Source organism: Nanorana parkeri, unplaced genomic scaffold (assembly GCF_000935625.1).
Source record: "Nanorana parkeri isolate BGI_ZX_2015 unplaced genomic scaffold, ASM93562v1 scaffold934, whole genome shotgun sequence".
Lineage (NCBI taxonomy): Eukaryota > Metazoa > Chordata > Amphibia > Anura > Dicroglossidae > Nanorana > Nanorana parkeri.
In genome coordinates, this window is record NW_017307202.1 from 207,794 (window position 1) to 224,827 (window position 17,034).

General features: G+C 40.9%; 1 protein-coding gene across 1 annotated transcript in view; it reads right to left on the minus strand.

The window, feature by feature from the left end:
• Positions 1-17,034, minus strand: part of FANCL (Fanconi anemia complementation group L) — a 74,979-nt gene that overhangs the window by 19,766 nt on the left and 38,179 nt on the right. The window contains exons 8-11 of the mRNA XM_018566303.1: positions 5,169-5,319; positions 1,862-1,945; positions 1,297-1,342; positions 727-808 (exon numbers count right to left, since the gene is read on the minus strand). Coding sequence (XP_018421805.1) covers positions 727-808; positions 1,297-1,342; positions 1,862-1,945; positions 5,169-5,319 — 363 coding nt within the window. The remainder of the gene's footprint in view (positions 1-726; positions 809-1,296; positions 1,343-1,861; positions 1,946-5,168; positions 5,320-17,034) is intronic.

A 17,034-nucleotide genomic window follows, 5' to 3' on the forward strand; every position in this document is an offset into this window, starting at 1 on the left:
AGACATGGACGATCCCATATATTGCTATGGGGACCATTCATGCGACCATGCAAGTCTGGGTGATCCAAACCGCTCCCCGCCCAAATTGCTCTCTGATCCTTTTTTGCCGCACTGATCAGTGCGGTTTCCATACTGCTTTCAATGGAACTGCGCTGTTCAGCACGGTTTTGGTTGTTTTTAATTGCATTTCAGCGCTCAAACGCAATTAAAAACTCCCAAAACAGCCCTTTTAAAATCAGTGTGGAAACCGCGCTGAGCCGCAACCCCCCTGTTGTGAATGGGGCATTAGTGTCTCTTCTCTATGGAGAACAATCCTAATTTTGGTAGGCGTTCTTGATAACTTGGACCCTCCATCCCCCTTATTAATTAGGTTGCCCTTATCTAAACGTTTTCTAGCTCTTGGCCATCCTGCCTAAGGATTGGTGACAAGCCATTCCCGTGTCCCCAAATAAGTCAATGTGCATGCAAAAGAAACCTGAAGCAGCTTTATAAAACTCCACGAGAAAGTGATCAAGATACATATAAAGATATATATTAGATACATAATGTATTTGACTTTCGTCTAAATCTGATGCCCATTTCCTAAAACTGGAAAATATTAAATGCTGCAAGCTGGCAAATTCCGCTATCCCTCCAATCTTTCCATTAAACAAAAAATGACTATTTTTGTTATTACTATTATGAATTCAGCTTTAAAACTATAGGTAAAAAGTTGCTAAGACTTACAGATTTCTGAAAATCAGTTCTTGATGGAAATTCTGTTTCTAACACATCCTTCAGGTTTTGTAGCAAACCAACTTCTGGATCCCTATAACCAAAATAAACAAGTCCACTTTGTAGAAGAAAAATGTAATACAATACAGGAAGTACCATATGACATCTATTTGGGGTAACCAGAATACAATATGATGACTCTGAGGTCAGGCAATTGTAGAATTTCTCGGCATGCAGAGTTTCAGAGAAGGAGGAATGAAAGGTATTTGCTGCATACTACATTAGTTTTAAGGAATGTTGCGGGTTTTTTTTTTTAATAAAGCCTAAAAATCTTCAAAAAATTAATTATGTTGGCAATTTGCCCAATCTGCACACAAAACTCATCTCACTAAGTTTTAATTCACAATTCCGAATTCCAAGAGGGTAAATACTTAATCTGAATGAGATTCACTTTCCCTAATTTAACCTTATATTTTTGCATCTACTGCTTTTACCCCTGGGGTAGTATATTTCATGGAAGTGGGGGACATTTTGTATTAAAAGAAAAAAGTATTACAGACTACACTTTTCTTTTATGCTTACCATAAATGTATGTTGCTGTTAAGTTTTTCTTTCAAAGGTTGTACCACTGAAAATAAAGGCAAATACTGTTATGATGAAAAAAAACCACTAAATGTACTTTAAAAAAATACTAATTCAATATTTATCAACTCATTAGATATTAAATTAGATCTAAAGTCAGAACTTTTCTTTCGTTTGGATATAGTATAGAAGGGTTAGATTTCCTATCAGGTTTGCTTTGCTCTATGTTTCCCCACTGGGGAGATTCACTCTATTCTGTTCTGCTTATTCTGGTGACCATTGCCACCAAGACAGAAGGTGATTGGAGATCCAAAAGGTTTTTGGTTGTCACCAGAACAGGAGGATGGGGGAAAACTTCTAAAGGGGATACCTGTATCGGTGACACGTATCTAAGAGGGGATTTCCCTGCACTTTGAAGAGATTTCTTCTCAGTTTCTGTTGTGTCCAGGACAATACATTAGGGGGGAAAACAGACAGGGTGTTGTAACCTTATATTACTCTATTCAAAACTGAAAACGTTTTGGCAATATGCAATTATAGAAGTAATGTTTAAATATTATCACACCGTGGTCAGCTCCAAGAAAGTAGCATTCAGGAAGCATTGTGGGATGTTTTGGATCCACGTCAATGGTAATGGACACATTGTTGCCTGTAAATAAAAGATTGGTACAGTTGAAGAGAGACTCCTGCTTAGGCTTTGTTTTAATCCCTCAAAAATTCATACAACTATGTCTTTATAATCCATATGGTAAGCTGTCAGGAGAAAATATGCTAGATGCCATTGCTAAATTGGTTTTTAAAGGGACACTACACTCAGCAGTTCAGGAGAAATCTTAAATATTATTTATAGGGGTGCGGAAATTAACGATCAATCCGTCGATTAATCGTTAATTTCTTTGATCGATGAAAATTATTTTCATCGATCAAAGTTACTCACCTCTCCGCCGGCTTCCGGGTCTTCCGTCGGAGATCCGGTGACGTCACGGACATCGACGTCACCGGACTCCTCCCCCCTTCCCCGAGTGGCTCTGTCGGCTAACGAAGGGAAGGGGGGAGGAGTCGGGTGATGTAGTTGTCCGTGATGGGTAACGAAGGGAAGGAGGGAGGAGTCCGGTGACATCACGGGCATAGACTTCCCTTCGTTACCTGACGGAATCACTTGGGCTGTTGAGTCTCCTCCTCACTCTTGGGCCGGTGAGTCATCAGATGTTTGTACAAGGCAGACAAATAATATGTATCATGTAAAACAGTAAAATGATCAATGATCTACTACCCTGTTAGAAATCTGCTACCCTGGTGAGACCCCCTCAGAGCCCTGGTGAGACCCCCTCAGAGCTCTGGTGAGACCCCATGGAGCCCTGGTTAAACCAGGGCTCTGTGGGATCTCACCAGAGCTCTGAGGGGTCCTCATCAGGGTAGCAGGGCTCTGTGGGGTCTAACCAGCCTTGTTAGACCCTCAGAGCTCTGGTGAGATCCCACAGAGCCCTGGCAAGATCCCACAGAGCCCTGGCAAGATCCCACAGAGCCCTGGCAAGACCCCACAGAGCCCTGCTACCCTGATGAGGACCCCTCAGAGCTCTGGTGAGACCCCCCTCTGTATGTGCATTATATTTAATCGAAATTAGTCGATTAATTGATTAAATTTTTTTTTCGATTAATCGATTAATTTTTTTTCGATTAATCGAACAGGAAAATTTTAATCATTACCAGCCCTAATTCTTTCAAGTATTTTAACTATTAACAAAAACATAGCTTTTTTGTGTATTATTATTATGCAGCGTTTAAAGAGCACAAAGTTTGCACAGAGCTTTACAATATAAGGAAGACATTACAGTCACAATACAAATCAAGATGAGATGGTAAGGAGGGCCTTGCCCATGAGAACTTACAATCTAAAAGGGAAGTGATACATAAGGAAGTAGCTGTGAGGGGATGAATTGTTTGAGAATGTGATTGCTGAGTGGTTAGGCTGAGAAGGCATAGGCTTCCCTGCAGAGAGGAGTCTTTAGGGATCGCCTAAAGGCAGACAGGGTAGGAGTTCCAAAGGATGGGAGAGACTCTAGCAAAATCCTGGAGGCAAGCATGGATGGAGTTGATGAGGGAGCTAGAGAGCAGGAGGTCTTGGGAGGAGTGGAGGAGATATAGCTAGGGGAAGAATTGTGGAATGGCTTTGTGTGTGGTTAATATTTTAAATCCTATCCTTTTGGTGATTGGAAGCCAGTGGAGGGATTGACAGAGGGGAGTTACAGACACTGAATAGTTGGTTAGGTGGATGAGTCTAGCAACAGCATTCATGATAGACTGAATGGGGATTAGCCTGTGTAGAGGTAGGCCAATAATGAGGGAGCTGCAATAGTCGAGAGATGACAAGTGAGTGGATGAGAAGCTTTATGATTTAATTGGTGAGGAAAGGGGGTATTTTGGAGCTGGAGATGTCTTTTTTTCCCCATTAAATTAAATTAACTTTTTCTATTCTGCTCGGTACCTCAGAGGTACCGAGCAGAATAGATGAGCCGAATGAGAATAGGGGCGAACAGCAGCGAGTGAGCTGCCGGAGCTTCGGCTCGGCCGATCCAGATGTTGGATCGGCTGAGTTGAAGTCCCTCTGCAAATATGTCAAGCCTCAAAATTGTGTGTGCCGTGAAACAATGACAAAATGTCCATATGCAACGCTTTAAAACCTTTACAGCTCTTCAATTTAGTGTTAACAGTGAATGATGTCCCTAGAATTATTGCTCGTAATACAGCGTGCACGGAAATACCTACTTTGTGGCACAATTGTCATTTTAATGCTGTGCATACCCAAAGCACATTTGCATTTGTATGCTTGTGTACATGGGGGGATTTTTTAAAATAATTTTGGCAGGTTTAATTTGTTTTGATAAACATTTTTTTTTACATAACATTATTGCTATCACAATAGGGGGTTGATAAGCCTCCTATGTAATAGCATAGTGCAGAGGACAGATTCTCTTTAAGGAGACATCAGGGGTTTATTAAACCCCTAATGTCACCTATGCATTCTGTTGAAGTTGATCAAGCATGGACTGTGCTCCATAAGCTTCTTTCCCGACCATAGTAACCAGGGTTTGACAGCGCTAAAGAGCGGAGTGCTTTCAGGTTCATACTACCCAGCATAGATCAGCAAATGGATTTTCCTTGATCTTCATCCACTCTGTATCTTGACCCCCACCTTGGAGGTCCTGAGCACTGAGGAGGGACACGCAAGCTTGGGACACATGGTAGGTTGGGGGAGTAGGGTGTCAAATTAAAGTACATGTAGAAGTGATTGAGCAGAGTTCAGTTCTACAAGAAAGCCATCAGCTGGGAAGAAAAGGTAAACAAACTCCTGGCTGCCATATGCATAATAGATACATCTGCGGCATTAAAATGGTTAAAGGACTGGTGTTACCTTGGGCTCTGACTTAGCGATCTTCACTGTACAGCCCTACAGCCTTTCCTCCGAAAATCGCAGTTTCATATTGCCCATGCATGCCGTGAACCTATTCATTCCTATGGGAAAATAATAATGCATGAGTATGGTTTTCCCGTAGGAATGAATGGCACTGCAGTGTGAAAGTGTAGTACAAATTGGCCATTTTCAGAGGAAAGGTTATGCAGCTCTGAGTAGGGTTGCAACGTGATGTCCGGTGAATCTGGGCTAACATCAGATGTGCAGCACTCAGGGGAAAGGGGCAACTAAATTGAAGAAAAAAAAATACAGTTGTGCTTTAAAAAGGCTGAATAATTATATATATGCAGTGGGATGCATTGGACAAAGGGGTGGCTATCTGCAGTGAATAATGACAGAATAATGCGATGGTGAGCAGAAAACACATTCTGTATAGGTAGAAAAGATAACAGCACCTCACCTATGGCTATCCTTCTCATAGTGGCACTTCTTGAGGGCTTTTCTGGTTCTAGCACCCAGGTCTTCTGGTCAATTTCATCCAAAGTATCCCAAAACAATTTTAATGCCTCCAATGCTGACAAAGCTTGGTTGACGATATCTTGTAAATTGCTCTGATTAAACATAAGAAAGGATACAGTTTATAAACATTGAAGTGCACTTTCACTCAACACAAAAAAAACATTGTAGCCTAAATGCTAATTTAGATATGGTCATGGAGTAGCCTTTGACGTGAACATTAAAAGGAGACTAACCCTAGATTAAACAATTTTTGTTTTCAGTTTAGGATATAGTAGGTTTTATAGTATAGGTTTTGCTGCTTCCCGAGTTCCTGTTCGGGGGATTTTACCTTCATGTGACTAAACATGTCTGCTTCAGGACCGGTTCACACCACAAAGAGTGCATTCCAGAGCATTTGGCCTCTGGGAAGAAACCCGGACGGCTCCCTGCGTTCAGGGGCGGGCAGGGGATTGTGTCAATGGCACAGTGTGATCGCGTGGCACATTAGTGCCTACGTTCCTGTGCAGTGCGATCTCCAAAAATAGTGCACGCAGCATTTTTGCAGACAGCACTGGACCGGAACGCAAGCACTAATGTGCCACACGTTTGGGTTCCAGCAATCGCACTGAGAGCGGGGGATGTGGCTGCGGTGCCATTAACTTCAATGCACTCCACGCCCCCTCCCGCAGGGAGCCGTTGTTCCATCAAAGTTTGTGACTACGTTGGAATGTGCAACCGGTGACGTGGTCACACATTCCAACATAATCCCACCCAGTTTTGCGGCGGTGGAATGATGACCGCCCATTAGGTCAAGCATTCCAACGCTTTGTCGGCTGTTCCAGGGCAGATCGGCTCACTGCGCATGTGCAGGGGAACCGATCATCTGCCTGGAACAGCTGAGCAATAGGTCCTGTTGTTTCTAAATGACAAATATATTACATTTTAAGGCCCCACACTGTATTTTTCTATAGCAGAAACAGAAAAAATATTTATTTATTCATTTTTGTTATATAAATACCTCAATCACTAACTGCACTATACAGAACATACAGTCAGTCATTCACTTTACTTTCTACCCTTGATGAGTTTACAGTGTCCAAGGCTAAACAAATCCTAAGCCTATTTAACCTCCTAGAATGTTTTGGGTTATCTAATGCTACTTTTTAGCAAGTGCAACATGGATTACTTCATATGCTGGATAACCCGTATGAAAACAAACAAACAACTGAGCATCATCTGTGCAGCAGTAGTAGCTTGGATCTGTATTTTGCATGGCGACAGAATGTGTGCTTCAAATATCATTGCAGATGAGATTTTCTATGGCACCTAATGTGGCAGGTAGTAGGAGTACGGAAGATGACAGTCCAACTGGCACACAACACTGAGTTCACCATGCAACCCATCATAACATGATTATGAAGTACCATTAGAAAAAAGGGTAACAAAACAACAGTTTAACTTAAGCAGCCTTAAAAAAAACATCTGTTTAGGTGCAGGAAGACCTTAATGTGACTGATGTACACCCCATGCAATTGCATTCAGGAAAAGCTTGCTGGCTTCTATTATTCCAATAAAGCATTATTACCAGAGAACACATTCATTTTAATAGTAAAGGCATCCTTTATAGATAAAAGTGCACAAACCACAAATCCTTTCCTGCAGCTGGGTGCTTGGTCTGCCCTGTGTAGAATATGTCAGTTTTCCATCTTAGTACTGTCTCTAATTAATTTGCTTGACTTTCAACTACCCATTCTGGCTGCTGACCTCTAGCTTTCATTTCTCTTTTCTTTTGGTTCTCTCAGTATGCCCTTTAATTCAAGTTACCCAAGTCCTTGTGCAAGAGTCCTCAGACAGCTTTGTCTGCAACCCCCATACTGCTGGTCATTACGCTACATTTTCTAATGTAAATTGTAGTCTACTAACAAAACTGAAAGGAAATATTTTTTTTAAAATGTGCACCGGGACTTGTGTGTTATCTGTAGCCTTGAAGAAGACCTCTTCTTTCCCAATATAAAAATAAGTGATATAACCACATTGATTTACTAATAGAGTGTGAAAGACTGTGATCATTAACGCAAACCTAAACTAAGAACAGACTTTAGATCTGTCTGTCCATTACACTGTCTTTGATCATAAAACCTAAAAAGCCTATGCAGATACTTACATGCGATCCAAAGTACTGTTCTTCCTTGTCCAACAGACACAAAACCGATGTTTAACCTCCGGTCCAGCATAAGGTGTTTCTGCAGCTAAAATGCAGGTAATATGGCATTGCTTCAGCTGCCCATCAACAAACAGGAAAAACAAGCACTGCAAAAAGGTCCCGTTATAGAGATTGCTAGCATGAAAACTCGATTTTTCTTAACCAAGAGATTATAAGGGACTCCGATAAAGACTGTAACTGGTATTTATGACATAAATTTCAATGGTGGAAATACGTATGATTATTGCTTTTGGTTGTAAAGAAGAAATTACCTTTAGAGCAATAGAAGATGGGCACGTCTAGTGCTGCATCAAAACTGCTGTTGACTTCCATGTCATAACATAAGAGATCCACTAGCATACTGACCGATCAAGGTAGCAAATCATTCTCTCCTGACTTGTAAGCAGCATCTTAGGATCCCAATTATCATACCAGTGAAAGATGCTGTGTGATGCAGCACCCAAGCCCCGCACCACCACCTCTCTGGTCACATACTGCATATACAATACTCCAAAGATGTCAGAAAGCTAGGGAAGACATTTGTTGAAATGTACACATGGGTCTAAAAGCACCTGTGACCTCACCCTTAAAGGTTGGAGAAAAGTCAGCACCTACAAATCTAAGGGGAACAACTACTCAGAGCCGCAAGCTGTTCAAAATGATGAAGTGGGAAAATATCATAAGTAGGAAGAAAAAGCATTTAAAGTCAATGTCCAGGTATTATCTAAATTTACCACCATACCTCCCTTCCCCCCCTCTAGAGGCATTCCAGGGATACTCTTTTTTCTTTTACCTTTTCCTGCATTCAAAATCTGCTTTTTTTCCCCCTGCCTGTGACCAGGTTTGTAAATTTATTGCAGGGGGAGCTCGTGGAAGGTCAGTTTCTACAGACATTAGACAGCCCCTCCCCCAGAACTACATCTCCCAAGAGACCTTTCTCTACGTACAGTATGTGGGCAAGCTCTCATGAGTCATCACATAAGCATTGTTTTGCTGGGAAATAAATCAACATATGCACATGGAGTTAGAAAGGGGGTAGAGCAGGGGTGCCCATAAGATCGATCACGATCTACCAGGGCTGACAACTCTGTTTGATTTCTGTACAGCAAAGGCACTGTGTTGTCAGCTTAAACATGACGTCAGAAGCATGCTGGATTTTTGCAACAGGGTTTTCTTTGTACCTTCTGCAACTTTTAAACAGAGGAAATGGGCATGTATTGGAGAAATGTGCAGAATATTTTTCTTTACATTTTGCATACTAAAACCTATGTCTCTGGATCCTTAACCCAGACTGCATATGGAGATTTGATTTCTGCCCAAGATCAGATTTAGTTCTTGAAAGTACCAAGCCCCACCTCCATCATTGAAATAAACTGCTAGAGCCTCTACTGCCAATGGGTTTTGTCTTGATTTGGGTAAAAAAACAAAAAGGATCATTATACTTTATGTATTAACCCCACACTGTCATGTGACATACTTAGTTTTTTTCTTAGTGGAGCTGCAGGGTTTTCATTTGTATATGACCATTTTTTTCTTTTTGTTCTTAAAATATTACATAACTTTACTGTTTCCCTATCTGTGGAACCCGTATCACTTGTGGCATTTGTTCTTAGGGTAGGTGGGACACTGTTGGACTTGTGGGACAGCATACATTTTCAAGTAGTGTATACCAATTGCAGCACAGTAAAACATCTTGCATAGGCTTCTGTGCGTTCCTATTATTATGGACAAGGCAGAATCCTGGTAGGATTCTGGCAGCAGAGGTAGGTGGGACATGTGGTAATTATTAATACAGGAAGACAATGTAAAGCTTGTGATGGTGGTACATAACCAAGCAAAGTTTAGGAAACATTGTTCAACCTAACCTTCCAGCACTGTGATGGCAGTATACTTTCAGGATACGTTGGGGGGAGGGGGGGCTAATGTGGTAGGCAGAAAAGGGCAGTTTTTCACTTTCAAATACACTGATATGATAATGCAAATTTTATCTACCAATGCTGTCATATTCCTTTCAATGTTGCACAAATAGTAACAATGTGAGCATTTTCATGTGTGTTCTTCAGATTCATGTAAGTGATGTCATCTTACAACCTGGCTGTCTATGCCATCTAATTTACTAAATACAGTTAGCAGTGGCATAGTGGTTAGCCCTGCATCACTGGGGGTGCCCAGTTCCAATCCCGGTCAGGATATTATCTTGTTTGTTCTCTCTGTATTTGTGTGGGTTTCCTCCCACACTCCATAGACATGCTGGAAGGTTAATTGGCTCCTGTCTAAATCGGCCCTCTTGTGTATGTGAGATAGGTATGTAAAGTGCTGCATAAATTGATGGCGCTATAAAAATACCTATAATAATAATAAATACAGTTAAATAAATGTACAAAGAAGCATTTGATTTTTTTTTTAGTGCATCAGAACTGCATTAATAGCAGAGGCACTTGAGAGAAAATATGAGCCAATGCCTATGTAAAACATGCAACAGTTATTACTTTGAAGTGGGCTGCTGCTTTTTTTCCTTGAAACTTAATACCTGAAAGGATATGATAATGTTAGTCACTTAACCATCATAAAAGCTCTCATCCTAAGTACCAGTATTTCCATTTTTTAATAATTTTCCCACATTTCTGGAATGTGATCGCGTGTGCTTGAGGACACTTAAAATTAATAGTGTAATTTTCATATGTCTGCAAAGTTGCTTTTCTTTCTTTACCTTTTCTTTACCACTGGCATAAATTTGCTTATAATCACTTTTATTCTGTTCATTTGAATATATTACAGGTACATTTGAGGAATCTATTTGCAACTGGCTCAGCAAAATACAGCATAAAAGGAAATACTCTAGTATAAGTGCTCTGCACATAAAGTTGCATTAAATTCTTTGAATCCTTTTGGAATCACCTAGGTTTCAGTGCAAATGGTTCCCAATAAAGAATATGATCTGATCTTTATCTAAGACAGACTAGTTTAATATATTTACGCCATCCATTACTACAGGCATCACAATGACAGAAAATAATGTATTTATAAATAAAATATTTAATGTGTTTTAAAAATCAATAAATATTATATATATATTGCCATGAATAAGATAAATATGTATTTATATATATATATATATATATATATATATATATAAAACTAGGTATCAGCCTCTTGTAGTCCATGACCAGCAGAGCTCAGACTGGGAGAGGAAGAGGAAGCAGCACAAGGAGACACTCAGTTGTGCCACAGTGCTTGTGTGTAACAGGGAACTTGCTGATAAAAGGAGAGAGCAGAGTATTAGAGAGATGAGAACATTAGTCTGCTGCTTCTCCTTTTAATGTCCAATCACAGTCTGGGGGAAGGACAAACCTATAAGTGTTACCTTTCTGAAACAGAGAAACATCTGGTCTCTTGTCTTGCCAGACTGGGTTGTACAGTGTGACAGAGCTGTGTAAATCTCAAGAATGGATGATGGAACAGCTCTTTTATTACATTTCATTTGTGCGTTTAGTTGTTTGCCTAGAGTTCAGTTTTAAAGCAAGAAGGTCTATGATGGAAAAAATATGGGGACCTCTAGGATAATGACATCTTAAAAAGAGAGTAATAAGACGTCTTTCCAAGAAAGATCATTTCAAGTGACTCATACTTCAACAAAAAAGAAGTGCAGAGGACCTTAAGAGAGGAATTATAGATCCATTATTATTTATTTCATGTTTCTGAATCCACAGTAAGAGCCATTGGACCTTGTGGGCCAATGGCTCTTACTAAGATTTGGAGAGATATCCCCATAGCCACCAATAGGATAGCAACTTTCATGGCAAGTCTGCTGGATGTTGGCTGGAGAGAAGTTACTTCGTAAGTAAGAACATGAGTATTTTCTCCAGGAATGTTTCTACTTTCCCTAGAAGCGAGCATTCTGCAAACAATAACTCTTGTAATGACAATACCTTGCAGCCCAAAGAAATACAATTTACTTGCTTTTGTAAACAGAACAACAGGATTTAGCTGTGCCAACACAAGAACAAAAGTTACTGTGATGAGCAATTATTTAAACATAATTACTTAAGCAAGCTAAAATAGTTTACCATTAAGATTGTAGATGAGGGCATTTGCAGTCATTTGTGAGTAAATTATAAATCAGCAATTTAAGTATAAGTATTTGATTTAATTATACTAGTAGAGTTTTTATTTATATGTGCACCCTCATAAAAAAGAGAACTATGGCCCAACCTTTTTTTGGCCATAGTTCTCTTTAGGATCACAGGAGGACAATCACTATGTCCTCCTTTGACTCAAAAATCATGCTATTGCGGGCTATCCCCTCCAGTCAGTGCTGAGGGGAGGGGGGAATCCCTGCACGGAGAGGTGACAGACAGTCACCACTCTCTGCAAGGAGAAGTTCGAGAACTGAGCGATCAGTGATATGTGATTGCTCAGCTCTCGATCTATAGAGCTGACATGTGACGTCGGCTCTAATTATGGGGATGTGTATTCAATCTCCCCATATTTCTCCTTTCAACCCCCCCCCCCAAGTCATACACTTATTTATTTCTTCACCTCTAAGATGTTCAATGTGCACCACACAGCCTCTTCTCCCAATGTCTCCTGGCAAGGCTCTGCTTTTGCCGCAATCTCTATTCATTCCTATGGAGAAGCCATCTTTTACCCCAATGGTGGATGGCCTTTCCAAAGGAATCAATGAAAATTGCAGCCTGCATGCAAAGATCAAGCATCTAGAGACATGAGGAGAAGAGGCTGTGCGGTGGAGGGTGGACACATTATAGTTATCTTTTAAATGCACCATGATTGAAAAAAGAAAAAAAACGCACCAATGCGTAAAAATCAAATCAATCAATAAATTAACCAGTGAATAAAAGCAAAGAAATGTCTTAGTGATTCCAAACTTTTGCAAGCTAGTGTAAATATTTTAGGTTTACTGGCGCTTTAGCACATTCTTTAATTTCTCCTTTTAAACTGTAAAATGAAGAATTCATTTGATTACCTACAGAAGTATACATGCATGTATAAGGATGCACATTTATATATTCAAGACCCGGCACACAAAAGGACAATTTTCTTTTCTCCTTCCTAAAGCAAAATTTAAAAAGCCTAAATGACACTCCTTTAAGCAAAGCCATCTTTTGACACATCCATTTCAATGAATAATCATAGCTAGCACTGTTTGGCGTTAATGATGGCAAAAGGATAGTGTCATTTACAACAATCCTCTTTTCAGGCCTTCATACTTTAGGGCATCTCGGGTTGCGAGGGCCCATTAGTCATTTTCAGTCCACATATGCATCACGGTGATGCATGGCCAGAATGTGTGGGCAATTATTCTTGAGGGGGCCACTAATACTCCTACAGTGACAAAGCTGCTAAACATTTAATGAATAACAAATTATCCTGTTAATTAAAATAAAATCTACAACTCCAATAAATGAATGCTTTAAAACTTGTCATTGAGAAGCACTTTGCATTTATTTGACTAGCACGGGAACAGAAACAGCGGTAGGAGAATCGCCCCTGGTGCTGATTTCTTACCACTCTAAATGTCTCCTCTGAGCCAGAGTACACTAGCTGTTTCTGATCATGCTGTGAGACACCTGCACTGGCTAGTAGACTTGTCATGACGCACAAAACCCTACCATCTTCAGCTTGACATTGTGCAAGTTATAATTATTCATCCAAATGAAAATGTCACTGCACCAGCAGCAGACCTCTCATCAGAGCAAAAGAAAAATACATCAAAACATTATCAACCCAGCAGGAAGACAGGGGCCATAAGGAAAATTACCCATTTTTAATATGGATGCCAGAAGCGGCATCTATTATTTTTTTTTACTAGAGGGAGGAGAAAAAAAAAATCCTCTAAGGTTTGAAGTCCGGCAGCATTAACAAAACCATGATGCACACAAAAGAGTGGACATAAACAGAAAGGGGAAAAATAAAATCAATCACACTGTGTCTTCTTTTATTTTTTACATTGCAAGAGACGTATTTGATTGTAATCTGTAAGATAGATATGCAACGGTGCCAGTGAAGTTTGCTTTAGTAAAAAAAAAAAAAAAAAAATCAAAGATTTTGCAGAGTAATGTGAAAGAAAGACAGCATGCTGTTCATTAAAATAAAGGAAAAGTTGCACATTAGAGTTCCATCATCATAAAAAGCAGGATATTGTTTTTAAAATGAGGAGCTGCTGAAATAGAATATTACCAATTACCATGTTTACCTACTTTGCTTGCCAAAGGGGAAAAGCCAATAGGCACTGCAGGACATGACACCCTTTCAAAACTCACTTTTGTTCCTCACCGCCCTTTTTCTGCACTGCATCAGAAAACACAGATGACATAGCAAAACATTGAAAGCTTTATAGTAACTGAACACAAAAAGTAAAGATTTGCTATGTTATACGGATTTAGAAATGCCTTTGCAGTTCTGTAAAAACTGTACCTTTTGCCTTGAATTCCCCCTGAAAAATAGCAGTGCACTTTCTGGTGTGTGAGACTGCCAAGGCATTCCTGTGCCCACAGCCTCATTGCTATACATCTGCAGTGTGAGATCTAAAGCAATGCAGCCTCTGACTGCTAGCCTCATGAGATTTAGCATTTCATTTGGTAATGTCACCACTGTGTTGCTTTCTATTCTGCTTGATAGAGGCTCTGACACGAAGAAGCAAAGCCCTGCCTTTACCAAGATGGCTGCTTCTACACAGACAAACAGTGTGGAACAAGGCATGATCAATGGGGAAATGATCAGCTGCAGCGTGCTCACTGCCTGCTCATTTTTTGAGTACAGCATACGGAGGTCAGCTCCTCTTTAAAGTGTATGTGAAGCAAATAAACTTGCCTCCTGCTACAGCCAAATAGTTCAAATTTTAAATCCTCCGTCCAGAGCACCTGCTGCCATTTTTATGCTCCCAAATTCCTATGTTTTTGTGCATAGTTGAGTCGCTTAACTTTGCTTCCACGTCGGAGGTATGGCTTTTTTATTTGGCTGTAGCAGGAGGCAGTTTGGTCATCAAATGGCTGGAGAGCGGTACAATAATGAGTGTCTGCAGGCAACAATGAAGCATGGTGGAGGTTCCTTGCAAGTCTGCATTTACTGTATGTCAATGGAGTTGGAGATTTGGTCAGGATCAATGGTGTCCTCAATGCTGAGAAATACAAGCAGATACTTATCCATCATGCCATACCACCAGGGAGGCGTGTGACTGGCCCCACATTTATTCTTCAGCAGGACAACAACCCCAAACATACAGCCAATGTCATTAAGAAATATCTTCAGTGTAAAGAAGAACAAGGAGTCGTGGAAGTGATGGTTTGGCCCCCACAGAGCCCTGATCTCAACATCATGGCGTCTGTCTGGGATTACATGAAGAGACAGAAGGATGTGAGGCAGGCGACATCCATAGAAGATCTGTGGTTAGTTCTCCAAGATGTTTGGAACAACCTACATGCCGAGTAGCTTAAAAAAAAGCTGTGCAAGTGTACCTAGAAGAATTGATGCTGTTTTTAAGGCAAAGGGTGGTCATGCCAAATATTGATTTAATTCAGATTTCTATTCTGTTCATTTACTTTCCATTTTATTAAAAATAAACTAATTAACACTTTTATTTCTGAAAGTATTATTACGTTACAGCATTTTTTCACACCAGCCTAAAACTCTTGCACAGTACTGTGTATATTATATATATTTTTATACTCATATAATTAGGAATGCACCAATACCATTTTTTCCAGACCAAGTACCGATACGTGTCCAAGTACTCACAGATACCAATTACAGATACATTTTGTGTAGTGTCATGTGACATTTTTTTCTAAAACAATACAGACTAATGATATCAGGTGGAACGCCAGGGCCCTGGCTGCAACCGTATGTTCTACATACTGAATTAGACACCTACAAGTTTGTTCAGTAGGTGAAGAACCAGCACAGTTACCTAGACCAACTAATATCAAATGGTCCCTTTCTTTGACTCTGGTAAATAAAAAACCTAGAGAGTTATTCACAAAGGAGCCGAAGGACATAGCCGTAAGCTTAGGCTAATCCTTTGGCTCACTTCGGCTGCCGGAGCCCTGCGGTTCAGCTGAAGGGCTGCTGTACGGGCTATTCACGCATATGCTTCGGCTCGGCTGAGCCAAAGTCGCAGCCGAAGCGGGGAGAACGCTGCCCGCTAATGTAAATAAATTTTAAAAAAAGAAGGAGAGAAGGGCGTGTGGTCCCCCTCCCGATCTATACCAGACTCTTTAGGCCTGGTAGAAATGTTAGGAGGAACATGGGAAAAAAAACTGCATGGGGTTCCCCCCAAATGTCATGCCAGGTCTTTTAGGTCTGGTAGGAATTTTAAAGGGGAGCTCCACCCCAAAAAAAAATGGGGCACAAAAAATGTGGGGTCCCCCTTAAATGTCTTGTTTCTTTTTTTCAATTAAATGATTTTTTCTTAAAGTGTGGGATCTTTATTTACTTTAATCCTTTAGTAAATGAGGAGACAAGTACCCCTTACTCATCCACAAGGAGGGCAGGCAGCAACTGGGTGCAAATAAGCCCGCCCACAGACCCTGGAAAAGCACTCTCCCAATGCCGAGAGCAATGCAGCCTGGTATGACACAGGGAGGGGGAAGGGGGCGCTTGCTCGTCCCTCCCCTTTCCTGCCCTGCTAGGCCTGTGCTCAGATTAAGGGTCTGGTTGGGAATTTTAGGGGGACCCCACATTTTTTTCTGTTTTTTTGGGGGCGTTAAGGGTTCCCCTTAAAATTCCTACCAGACCTAAAGGAGCTGGTATGACTTTTGGGGGAACGCGATGCAGTTTTTTTAACTTTTTAACTTGGAGTCTCTCCTAACATTCCTACTAGACCTAAAGGGTCTGGAATGGAACGGGAGGGGGACCCCGAACCGTTTTTTAAAATTCTGCTTGCTACCTCGAAGCTAGCGAGCAGAATAACCAAACCGAATGCCGTTCGGTACCATTTGGCTATTCACCCCCTATGAGAATAGAGGCGGCAGTGAGTGAAATGCCAGACGTTCGGCTTAGCCGATCCAGCGTGTTCTTCACTTTGGCCAAGCCGAACATGCGGATCATCTTCGAACCTAAATCAGCCATACTCGGCTGAAGTGAATAGCTGAACAGTGTTAGGCTCACTTCACATCGACTCGGTTATTCACTCGGCTGCTTTTGGCAGCTTATTGAATAACCCCTTAGTCATTGATATGGGTTACTGCCCTCTGCCAGCAACTTCTACACTTTGCGCTGCACAACAGAGTTGATATGGTATACACTGTTGCAACTATTAAAGTCCAGAGAAAGTGATCAGTCTTTAAAGCACCAAAATAATGAAACGTTTGAGAAATCAATTTCAAAGACCAATTAAACTATCTGTAAAGCTCAATGACTAATGTCTAGTATCTAGTGTGGCAGTGCATGGCAATACCATGGTGTAATTTAGCTTTATGATCACCCAGGGATGGGTCCTTGAAGAGTGCTATGTGCTCCCTTATTTTGGGTTATTGTCCCTTTAACCTCTTGCCGTCCGCCCGTAGTAAAAAAACGGACGGACGGCACTGCTGCATCTGCGGGTTGCCGTCTCCAGACGGCAATTTTTTTCTGCTCGCGCGCGCCCCCTAGCGGGCACGCACGGGCA